At 35.3% G+C, this 12744-nt stretch overlaps 1 protein-coding gene across 3 annotated transcripts in view; it reads left to right on the top strand.

Moving 5' to 3' along the window:
* Positions 1-12029, top strand: part of UBE2W (ubiquitin conjugating enzyme E2 W) — a 36209-nt gene extending 24180 nt beyond the window's left edge. The window contains exons 5-6 of one of the 3 annotated variants that reach the window (XM_082289186.1): positions 1063-1138; positions 8278-12029. In XM_082289186.1, the coding sequence (XP_082145312.1) occupies positions 1063-1138; positions 8278-8291 (90 nt within the window). In that variant the 3' untranslated portion in view covers positions 8292-12029. Of the gene's footprint in view, positions 1-1043; positions 1139-5392 lie in introns of those variants that run through there. The other 2 variants (XM_082289185.1, XM_082289187.1) reach the window with 2 other exon arrangements.
* Positions 12030-12744: the final 715 nt, after the last annotated feature.

Genomic DNA, 12744 nt, shown 5'->3' with positions numbered 1-12744 from the left:
TTTTCATTTCTCAAATTCTAAAATAGGCAAAACTACTCTATCTACATTTCTATTACTGAGAAAATACTAAGCTAGAACTGCAAAATAAACAGGGCAGTATGTACTTTGCCACTGTTTTCATGGTAACCTGCTTATATATCATGATTGGAAAAAAGTAGGGGATGGAACCCTTCCAGCTGCACTAACTGTGAAGTTCAATCATGCTTTAGGACTATTCTTTGTAAAATTATCCTTCCTCTAAAGGCAGTGCGGAATGACTTGTGAAATGTCTTCAGTGCAGATGTTTCTAAGACTTTGCATCTGTACAGTTTCAGTGAATTTGATAATTTTAATTTTGGGGAAGTAAATGGTGCTGAGCTGCTTTTGTGGCACTCATACCTTAGACCTTTTTGTAAAGAGATTGCCCTTTCACTTTTGACCATTTCTTTTGCAGAAGAAATGTCTGTGGAAGTTAGATGTGTTCAGAGCTTGTCCATATGTGCTATCCAAACATGCCTATTTATTTTGCATCCTGATCAGTCCTAGTCATATATGTAGTCAAAAAACCACCCCAAAAATGGCTTTGTATTGTATTCTATCCTATGAGTTTTGTATAATGATGACAATTATGAAGAAAACTCTAAAATGTGAAGTATTGATCAGGTATAGATATTTAAATTCATTTGTTCACCCACTCTAAGCTGAGCCTTAGAATGGGAATTGGATGTAATACGTCAGAATTAGATTCCAAACTGCGAAAGAATTTAATTTTGGGGGGTTTTTTGAATAACAGCTGTTCCTTGTGGGTTGGTTTCTTTTGTTCGTTGGGTTTTTTTCCCTTTTTTTCATTTTTTTTTCACCCCTAATTTATCACCAAACTGATATTTTTTACTAATTTTTTTCTTGGAGTATCTCTAGTAAGAATTTGTTACCTGGATCTTTAAGAGACTTTTCTTGACAAAAATGCCTGTTACCTCATTTTCACTGCATTCACATGGTAACCTTTCATAAGCTTATTAAATAGCTCTTGTTTTACAATATGAGGATTGTTTGATTATTTGTAGGTCTTTTCTTCTGTTGCAGAGGCGACCTCCAGATAACTCATTTTATGTAAGAACATGTAACAAGAATCCAAAGAAAACAAAGTGGTGGTATCATGGTAAGTATCTAACTAGGACCAGATATTTTTAACTTCTTTTCAGGATGAAGACAATTAAAATATAGGAAAGTAGGATAAATGTGTTCAAAGCATTAAGCTATTTTTTTTTTTTAATTCAAAAAGTTATTTAAATCCTGTTTCTGAGATACTCTGCTGGGACATTTTTTTCTACATCACATTTGAGTAATTCTTGGTGGAAATGTAAACATGTTTTAAATTGTAGGATTGACTTTGAATGAAGTTCTTGTGAACTGTATCAATCTATGACAAGTTTAAATTTTGGGATCGGGGAAAGTCCATTATGAAACTATGTTTTGCTTTAAACCATTTTTTTTTGTTATGGTTATTAACACTTAAAACTTTCATGGTGTTGAAAAGATACCTATGTATTTGTAAACAGCTATATGTTTTGATAATTTCCTTACTCTTAATCAGAATTTCCAGTGTGGGACAGTTGACTGACTTTAAAGGCTACTAAGAACTAATACTCAATAATACAGTAATAAGATTCTCCATGGACACAATTAACGAAGAAAAAAAAACATATTGAAATTGCTAGTGTCTGCAGTGCTAGTGTTGTGTTGGGGTATTTGTTTCTTTGTTTGCTTTTGGTTTGAGGCTTGCTTTGCTTTTTTTTTTTGTGCTTTTTTCTTTTCTTTGTGTTCTCTGTCTTGCTTTACACTGTGTGGTTTCTTCCTTCTGCCTCAGCATTTGTCATCCTCTACCCAGGGCTGCAGTTGGCTATATGTGCTTGTCTTATCCACTCCATTGGTGAGGAAAGAGAGAAGTAGGGGATAGAGATGGGCCGTGCTTTGTTTCTCTCTTCTCGTTAGCACTGCTTTCCTTGCTTTCCCTAGGAAAATTCTGTACAAACAGTAGTTATTGGAAGCGCAAGTACTTTGGGAAGGGATATGTTAGAGCAGGTAATACTGTATGCTAGTGTAGTGCAGGAGAGTTGATTACATCACTGCCTCTCAGTGAAGGTTCCACCATAAGACATCCTCTATTTTTCATGGCTTCTCCACTCAGTATATGTTCTGTCCTTGAAGTGAAACAAGAGCAAGTATTTTGAGGCAGTGAGAGTTCATGACTGGAGAGGCAAATGCCAAAGTCTTCACCCATAAAATTCTTAAGATTCTTAAAAGCTCATGGATGGCTTAACAAGAAAAACTTGATAGTTTCATAATACTTGCTGAGGCCCATGGGATTCTGACATATGGTAATGTAACAGAATGAAACTCTGTTTCTCATAATACAGTAATAGTATCTCCAAAACAAGGTGCCTTCAGGTACAGTAAGAAAAGTGCTGTATGTCACAAGATTAAGATGTATTTAAGAAACTTGGGACCATCACATGGTTGCTTTTAAAATTGACTCCAATTGCATACAAGGATGGATTTTTCATCCTCACCAGATTATTCAGCAGTCACCTTCTCTTCTCTCTCTGTTTTCATGCTCTTGTAATGTGTTTGGTGGTTCTCCATTTCTAGTTTTGGTTTCTCTTAAATGGCAGTTTTGGGAGAGTTTTTGTTAACTTCCTATTTTCATTTGCTAATTGTTTTTAAAGATAAACAGGTAAAGTTCAATTTATTGGCTTTATCTTGTGATTAAAATATGTTCTGTCTAGTTTTAATTTGCACTAGTCTCATTTTGATTTAGAACAGAAATCTAAATGGAGAACAGTCTGCAGATACTACTTTTATTTCTTATTCATGAAATACAATTTGTGTTAAACAGGCAAAACAGCAACTTAGTATGAAAAGAAATCTGAGTTACTGATTTTGAAGGTTGCTGTATTATGACTCAAAACCATCAAGGTGCTTACGGTTCGCTGAATGAGTATTTTAGTTACTATGACGTAACTGTGCAAGGGGTTTTTTTCTGGAAGTCAGAAAACCTTACCCCTCCTCAAATTCAGAGCAACCAAGAAACCAACCTGAGGCAAGAGAAAGAAAGTTCATTTAAATAACTCATACTGTCTTGCTTCTTGATTTAAAGTTCATTGGGCTCCCCACTGCTTTAAATTCTTACATTAAAAAATAAAACATACCTTATGTGCACTGGACAAAAATTGCATAAACGATAGAGTGTTTTCCCTTTCCAGTTTTGTGTGCGTGTCATTTCCTTCTTTTCTCAGTTAATTTTGTTTCTCCTCTGTGGATGCAGAACAAGATTGCCAAGGCATGATTTTTAAATTGTCAGTGTTTTCTAAACAGGTTTAAAGAAATGGTACATTACAGTAAAAGGAAGTGTGGAAAAAATGCTTCTGTTATGTTTATTTTCTGCTCATGCTTCAGCTGAAGTGTCAAATATCTAATCTTGTGGTTGAACCACTTTTGGCTGGGTAAATGAGGGAAGAAAAAACAATCCCACCCAGGAAAGAAAAAACAATCCCACCCAGGAAAGAAAACCAGCTGTCCAAGGGTAACTACTGTGTGAAATTAAATGCCAGTGCTAATATGACAACCTGTGGAGGGAGATGCAGAGTGGTTCTGCCACTTCTGCTGCCAGCTGCCCATCGGACTGATTTAGCTTTAATGTGACACTGGAGCTCTGTATTTTGAAGACATAGGAAGAAGTCTGTCATATGTAATAATACATGCATTTGAAGGAAAATATCTTTTTCCGGTATGTGCCTGGAATTTATTTGCCTGGGAGCAAAATAGTCCATGGCTGGGAGCTGATGTAAAGCAAACCCATATGAGCACAGATTGATAAAGTGGCACTTTGAGACATATTCTGATATGTGTCTGCATTTAACTTAATACAGAGTTTTTAATCTCTCATATAATCCCTGCATCCCTGCCCCAACACAGCAGTTTATTCCACAAGCAGAGTTAATGGAGGTTTCTTTACTACAAAATGATGTCCTCACAAGCCCTGTTTTAAAGCTCCTGATCTTTGATAACTGAAAATATTTCTAGATTGTCTGCCTTATCCAATGTCTGTTTCAACTGTGCATTTACTTTCCTGCTGAATTTCAAGATGAGAGTTGCTCATGTTGTGTTAAAGACAGAGGAGGATCCTCCAGATACAGTTTACATGGGCATCCAGACTGAAATTTGTTTCCTAAAGCTGTTGTCTTCCTTTGTTGTTCTCAGGAGGTAGATTTCTTTTTTTGGGGGGAGAGGGGGTGACACGTGGGGAGAAGGGGAAAGGCAATGGTATTTGTTTTCAACCAGCACTTCCTTGTTGCTTTTGGATTTGGAGGTTGGTTTGCTTTATTTTTTATTTCTAAAGTAAGAAAGTGTTTTCTCTGATACTTGGCTAAATTTTAGTACACCATTTAAATATCCCTTCTCTCTCCTTCTCTTGCGTCCTTGTCCATTATTTTTATCTGTACAGTAGCCTACTATAAAATTGGAGAGTTTTTTTACAAGTAATAGCATTGATACAGTGTTTTCCCATGAGGATGTAGAATGTTTATGAGACAACATTTTTTAGGTGTGGGAGGTTACAAGTCCTGTAAAAATAAGCAGACAGTAAATTTGCTTTCTGTTAACAACTCAATGTTTACTGCCAGCAGGTGCAAATATACTGCAGGTTGATGTGTGAAGGAGAACGTTTAAAAGAAAAAGCATTAATATGGAGCATAATGCACAAAAGATAGACATAGAACATGCATCTTTGTCGTATGCTCTGTCCAATCACAGTATCTAAAATTTAGTATATGTAATTTGCTTTCAGGTTTAAGATTTTAGAATTATAGTAGTAACCTATTATTTTTGCATAATTCTGTCACCTATAGATTTGTGTTGAATCTTGAGAAATAGATGAATATAAATATATGCATATACATATATATATACACATATAAATGTATAAAGGGTTGAGAATGCATCAGAAGCAGCCCACTCTGCCAGGTCTTACCCCTATATATTCCTTATAAAAGGATGTTTTAATTCGATAACTGTTGTGGACCTGCTGTCCTTCAAGGGTGCAAAATGCTAAGCATATTTGATTTTTCATTTTCCTGGCTTTCTAAATATCAAGCATGGAAATTACTGTTGTTTTAATGGAGTAGTTACTAATACTAGTATCTTTGGGGGTGTATGTGTATTTTGGAAGTTTAATTTTTGATACTCTCTTTTCTCCCTGAGTCATTATTGAACAAAACCCCAGAATTATTCAATCAGGATATTTCCTCTGCATGTTACTGTCTATGCTAGGAATTATTTCTGCCTATAGCACCTTGCTAATTTGGAATTAGAATGTTAATATGTTTTCCATAAATGCTCTTCTTTTATTTTAAAGATGACACATGTTGATGCCACCATTTGGTGATCCTCGTAGCAGAAGATAGTCCTACTGAGAAAATGAGCACTTTGATCATTCAGTCTTTGAACTTTAACCTTTGACTGGAAGTGACCTATAGGCAATGAAGACTACTTCCTTTGACTGCATTTTTACTAGTGTGCATTCTGGGCGCATGTTGATCGCTGGTTCAGTCCATGCAACTGACATGCTTTTATTAGTCATACAGTATTAATGCAGGTGTCCAGAAATGTCAGAATAATTCCATTATTTTTATTTTAAGCTTTGGAAGAATTCCAGGTCTTCATATATTGTGCAATAACACTGAGCTCCTTGGCGGTTTTGGTGCATCCATTGCCGGCAATGGACGTTGTACCAGGGAAAGGTTTTGCTCCTGCCACAAAAAAAGATTGACGCATGACAGAGTTTATGAACGTTTTGGCTATATTTGGATTATAAGCAAGGGATTGACAATTACCTTAAATCCAGCCCATTCTTTTATATTTGGATTCTATGCACTGTGACCACAAAACTAGCAGCATGAGTTAACATGCCTAGCTGAAGGACTGTAATAAGATCATTACATATTTATTAAATTGTTTATCTGCTGTCAAATTGTTTTGACATGGGCAGTTTTTCAAGTGACATTGGCAGAGAGGTACAATGTTATCCCTATGGTGAAATAAAACTACTTTTTGTATATAGTTATTCATATCTCTGAAGCAAAGGTATGAGTAATTTAGGGTATGAGTGATTTAAACAAGAATTTATTTTGGAGATAGAGGATGGCAGTGATACAACTGAACTTGCTGCAGTCCGTAATTGGGCTTGTAATTTGTACTTTAGAGCTTTTTCCAAATAGATTGCACACTGTTATTTCCTGCTAGCCATCAGCATGAGCCCTACTGCCTACACCAATATTTCATTTATTTATATGTTCAAAAGCAATCCATATAACATTTTTTTGTTTGCATTCACTGTTTCTTTTGTGTTGTATGTCATGTTTGAATGTTACAAAACAATATTTTGATTGAAAAGCTTTGTCAGAAGATATTTTCGTGTAAATTATTTCTTTATCTTGTAAGCATCATCTTGTCTTTTAATCCTGTATTATAAAAAGAAAAAAAATACATTTTTGACAGAGGCTTAAAGTTTTCACAAAAAAGTGTGGACCTTCTTATTTAAGTTTAGACTAAAGTATATTTTCTTAACTTGCTTGTCCCACGTAGCCATGCCAATTTTTCCAGGCTTTTCTTCACCAAAAAAACGGGGGAAAAGCCTAAAATCAGACATTTTTCTGTGGAGCAACATTTATTGAAATGATAGTTGTTCTCAGCACTCTGTAATATTTTATACTGCAATTAGGTTGTCTTTTTAGGAAGCACTTTTATAAACTTAATACCTTTACACATATGCAAAATTTCTATAATTTTTTTTTACTGTTGCCTTATTGTTGCACTCAAAAAAAAAATTCAAGCAATTAATGCATGAATGTCTAAATCAAGTAACAGCTTGATGTAAAAACAAACAAAAGCAAAAAAAAAATCCCTAAACCCAATCGAGAATGAGCAACTACAATAACAAACAGAAAATTGGCTGAAAAGACTGATTTCTTTTTTTTTAATCTGCTGTATGATAACTGATGTTTTATAGCCTTGTACATACTTCTCTGTTACCTATTGTTTAAAACGTTAAAAAAAAAGTATAGATGCTTAACTCAGGGTGGATAGAGTTTAGATGGATTTGCTTCAGAGAAGTATTTTGTACAGCATCAGAACTGTAGATACTGGCAGTGAAGTGAGGCTACAATATACTTCAGGAACTGCTTGTTTTTTTCTACTGTACTGAAAATATCTCTTGGCCTTTAAAACTCAATGGTTAAATCTAGCTTTGGATATGAATTTGATGAGTGTATATATTTTCACAATGAGCCTTTGAAACATAGAATTCATTTTCTTTTAAGAGACAAAAAAAAAGTCATTTTAAACAAAAGAGATACTTATGCTCTAAACTTTTCGTTTAGCAAAATCTTACTGTTGTGAGTTCATCAAACCGGTTATTTTTGGAAATGGTTCATATGAAAGAGCAGTGATCTGATACTTAATCTGTATAGTCTTGTTAATTGCTCTATATTAGTTGAAACAATTGAGAAGTTAATGTATGAATGGTTCACATAATGGATCCTATCAAAATAGTCCACAGGAAAGAGACCTTAATGTGACCAGGTAATGTCTGAAGAAATGGCTTAAGTACATCTCAGATTCAGTTATCTTTTCATATAGTGGCTTCTGAAACTATAATACATGGTTTCAGAGAAGCTTTAGGATGTACCATATGTATTTTGTTGAAGTTGGGTGTTGTAGTGCAAAGCATTATACATTTATTGACCTGTGCTATCACATGGACTGTAGTGAAGTTAAATAACCAAATTTTATGCTGCTGTTTAATAAACTCCCATGACCTATAATATACTTAGATCAAGAAAATGCAAGGTAGATTAGAAGAGAATGTACCTCAGGTCTTTTAGTTTACAGTAGAAATGCCTCATTGGTTCTCTTGTAGATCTGTGGGTAAGTTCACCTATATAGAGAGGGCCAAGACAAAGCTTATATACCACTCAAGCCCTCAAAATAATGCAACTATTCTGACAGTGCTATGATGTCCTGAAAAAGGGCTTGAATTAGATGAAGGTGGTGCCATCCTTTCCCTAGGGTGACCCTGTGTATGTAACTTTCTTTCACTTGGAATTTATCACATGGAATGGTTACAGAATTGGCTTGAAACTATCTTGCTTTTATTTTGTGTCAATATTCATGTTGTTAAACACTTTGTTTTGTGTTTAGTGTCTTTATACTATAACACAATAAATTCTTGTTTTAAAATAGATTGCTACCCTTGAATGGAAATACGTGTGGACCTTTTCATGGTGGAGTGCAGAAGCACAGTTCCTTACATTCAGCCACTCTTGAGACAAAGCTGCCAGTAATTCTAAAGTGTTGTGATGCATATTGGAGAGGAATTTGCGTAACAGCAAGGTGTTTCCTCTTTCTCCAGAGGGTATCTGTTGTAACAGCTGGAGGAAATAGCTGATTTAAAAAATAAAAATCACTAAGATGTAATGCTTTCATTTCTCACAGATGATCAAATACTTCTTAATCATGTTTTTTTTTGCCATTTGACAAGCACTTAAAATACTTAATGAGAAGTTTCAGATGCAGGATTCTTGTTTGCCTGCAGTGGTGGGAAAAGAGTTTTCTATTATTTTGCCAGCATGTATCAGGACTGTTTAATTAAATCTCTGCCTCATACCAATAATTGCTTTCAGTTTTGTACATTTTTTTTGGTTCAAGAGGTGATGTCTGCTGCTTTGTGAAAGGCAAGGCACTGCATACCTGAAACATGTATTTTTATGAAAAATTAAGTTTTTAAAATTCATATATTTTGTGTTGTGAGGACTATTCTGAATGTTTATTTTTTATTTGCTACTTTTTTTTTGAAAGTCTGACAAAAGCCTAAGATGTGAACTATATTTAAAGGTATGATTTAAGGAGACCATAAAGTTTCCAGGTCAGTAATTAATGATGTTTTAAAAAGAAAGGGGGGAAAGTCCTAATTAAGCCCTAATTAAATTAAAAGATTTGGAAAAGTGCAGCTATAGAATTCCAAGGTTTGGAGGAAGCCAGTATGGTTTTTGCCTCCTCTGGTAGAGCAATTGAGCATTATGTTGTGTTTGCATGCTCACAAATCCTGATCATTCTAAAGAACAGGTTTGAATGAAGTTTCTTTTGAAACCAGTTGCTTTTAATCAATATCACCCAATCCAATCTAATAAACCAATCCACTCTAATACACAGCGGTACCTGAATAGTTGGGTGTTGAACTGAATAAGAGGAATTAAGCTGTCTCAGTGATATTCTATCTTCAGCTGCAGTCACACAGCAGCATGGGAAGAGAGACTTTGGATTTGGTTTGTGTGCCATGTACTTGTTGGCCTGTTGTTTCTAGGACTAATAATAAATTTTCAAACCTCCAGGCCTTAAAATACCTTTATAAAATTGAAAGAGTAGAAATATCATGAGCCACCTTTTACTATAATATATAGTTCAGAAATACAAATTTGAAGATACTTAAACTGTTTTTATTTCATTTTACTGATAATAGCAGTGCGGGAAAATCTGTTCCTTGCCATTTCTTTTTCCTGCAGATTTTATGTACTTTTTAAAATAGTGTCATGGGAGTTTTGATCAGCTGATGCAATGTAGCAAATTCTCTCTGGAGCTACTTAAAGTGAATTTTTAAAAATTACACAGTAAGAGCATTTCAGTACCATTGTAGTTCCAAAGTAATTTCTATCCTGAAATATGTAGGAAAAGCTTGTAGGTTTCATTCAGATAATTATTTTGTATTTAAAAACCAAAAATGAAATGCAGAATCAATTGACTGTGCAGTGTATATCAATGCAGAGATTGGATTTATAAGCCTGTGTCCATAGTCTCTAATATAATACTTCATAGGAGCTTTAATGTGTGAGTCAGTAGGAGTAGGTTAGATTGTATTTAACTCCCTCTACTTTACATACATGCTTTGTGCAGTGTAACTTAGTCATTTAAGTGACATTTTTCTCTTGACCTCTGCTGTTGAAGGGGCTGCTTGCAAGAGACTCTTCTGAATAGGAATCCAGTGAAGAATTGAAAACCATAATGATGGCCTCAAAGAAAGATGTTACAATCTGAAATCCTGTAACACTGACCTCAGTTCTTCCCTCATGCTGGCCTGTTTTTTGTTATTTAAAATCTCCACGATAAGACCTTAAAACTTCTGTCTTGCCTTCATCAACTGGGAACCTGTTTTCTTCAAGCCCTTTGAAGTGGTTTGTGCCAAGTAGGTCCAGGTTAAATCTGTTCCGATGAACATTCTGGGCCCTTTCTCTTCCCAGGACTGCAATATTATCTGGATGCTGCTAATGCAGTTCTCCAGGGCATTTAACCCTTAAAGATAAAATCAAGCATGGTTCCTGCTATTACCAGAGAAGGAGGAATTTGTACTCCTTCCTTTCCAGTCTAATGATTTACATTCCTATCTTGCATCTAACTTTATTCTTGAGTCTACACTGAGATGATTTATCGTGGTAAACCAGTAGGAAACTGACTTAACAAAAAGTGAAAATCTGTCTTCTCAATTAGCAAATTCGATCAACTTGATGCATAATCAATAGTTTCAGAGCTAGTGCAGGAAATGGAAAGCATTGTGTAGCTGGAGTTTGGAAGGTGGGGGCTAAAATATTATTTGTATCTTTAGAATTTTCTGCATAATTTAATGTATTAGCAACCTTGTGTTATGCAGAAGCTGAGTTATGTGCTATGAAAAGTCTGAGAGCTGGAGGTGTGGACTGTTTATAACAGTCTATGGCAGGGGACTCTTCTACCTTTTTTGACTCTTTTCTAGTAAAAGAAATCTGAAGTTGTTCAGAACCTTCAAGTGATCTGTTACCTGTCCATTTAGATGCCTTGAATTTTAGTGCTCAGGAACAGGTTGGCTTTTTGTGTTCTGTTCTGGAGTTATTTTGTTTTGTTTTTTTTAAGTATCAAGTCTGTAGTCAATGTTCTGTGAGGATATTTTCAGTTAACTTTTTATCAGATCAGTGTTGTCAAACCTTAAATATAGTTACAGATGCAGTGAAACTGTTCAGAAAATGCCAGGTATTTTCCAGAAGGAAGGCAATAATGTTAAAAATCAATTGTTCTTGAGATTAGATAAAAAGCCAGATGTGTTTACAGTCATCTAACACAGAAAACACTTATGTCCCAAGTCTGAGAGATCTCATTTGTCTATTGTATACTTCAAGAACAGGACTCTTGCACTCTGGTAGGAGGTTTTCAAGACAAAACCACACTGGTCATCATCTCATCCCTTCCTCTGAAGGCCCTTGTTCAAGGAATGGATGAAACTTGGTGCTTTTGATCTGTATTTATTTGTGCTCGGTCAATGAAGAATGTGTGACAGCTGTTACTCTGACTGGTGATAAAGTATGAATAGCTCCTGAGTCTCATTCTCTAAACTGTCCATATGTCTGCAGAAAACATTGTTAGCTATGTTTCACACGCACAGAATAAAGTACATCTTTATCTACTTGGTGTAGACAATTTATTGAAGATCAGAACTCTGGAAAATGCAGTATAGGATATATATGTAACTAAACAAATGATGAAGAGAACTTGTTGAATCTCCAGATGACTTAGAGTATATCAAGCCTAAAGTCTTGATTTGCATAAGGTTTTAAATGTGTGGGGTTTGAGGTGAGGGGAGAAATTGGGGGCATCATCTTGCACCGGTATCTTCTGTCTCACACTTGGTCTTGGAATATAACTCTTTTAATCTCTTAGGTATCTGTGTGTTGTCATCTGCCCCAAGCAGAAACTACTGTCTTAAGCATTGTGCTGGAGTAACAGTTGGCTTCATGTTCCTTAAATAATAATAATCCAGACAGTCCTGTACTGGAACTGATTTTTCAGAATGTCCTTCAAATTGTGTTGACCAATAGAATGAGGATACCACATGGAGATAGGCTATGCTCACAAAGTAGGGTGGGAGGGAAAACAACCAGTTCTTGAAGTTTTATGTTTGATAGCATCCAGAAGAGTCTCTAAAAATCAGTGGCTGGTAGCATGATGTTTTGGGATTCTGTGTTTTTGGGATTTTGGGTGGGGGTTTGGTTTTTTTTGTGGTGTTTTTTTGTGTTCTGGTTTTTTTTTGTTGTTTTGGTTTTAAGAGGACATCAGTAATTGCACCAATCTATAATTCTTATGTTACGAAACTGGGAAAGGGCAAGTGCAATGCAACTATGGTCATGATGCAACTGAAGGATCAAGGTCCTTCCTGTATGCAAACCAGTAGCAGTTTGTTGAGATGTGCTCTATTAAGGAAAGGAGAAAGGGTACCCTCTCCATGAACTGGGGTAATAGGTTTCTTTTTGTCTTTGCAATAGTTTTTCCAGAAACCATAATAAACTGAGCAAAGTAGATTTCATACTGTGCCTGACAAGATTTTGAAGCCTTGCAGGTGGAAAATAGACTGAATGCAGTAGTTTGCTATGTGTTTTGTAATTCTGAAAATTTCTTCTGTTAGCTTCCTTTCTTTAATCAGTAGGAATAGACTAAATCATACGTAAGCACTACTTATGCCTTCCTGGTATCTTGGGTACTATTGGGAAATGCTGTATAGGAAAGCCTGTAATTCTTTTCCCTAAAAGCTTCTCTGGATTATTGTTACACTCAATTAAATAAATAATCTACTTCTATATGTTGCCCATCGGCTACTTTGTAATGTTGAGGGTTTTTAAACTCATTTCTGTG

Source organism: Coloeus monedula, assembly GCF_965178545.1.
Source record: "Coloeus monedula genome assembly, chromosome: 1".
NCBI lineage: Eukaryota > Metazoa > Chordata > Aves > Passeriformes > Corvidae > Coloeus > Coloeus monedula.
The sequence above is the reverse complement of the archived record's forward strand: the minus strand, read 5'-3'. Positions and strand labels throughout refer to the sequence as shown.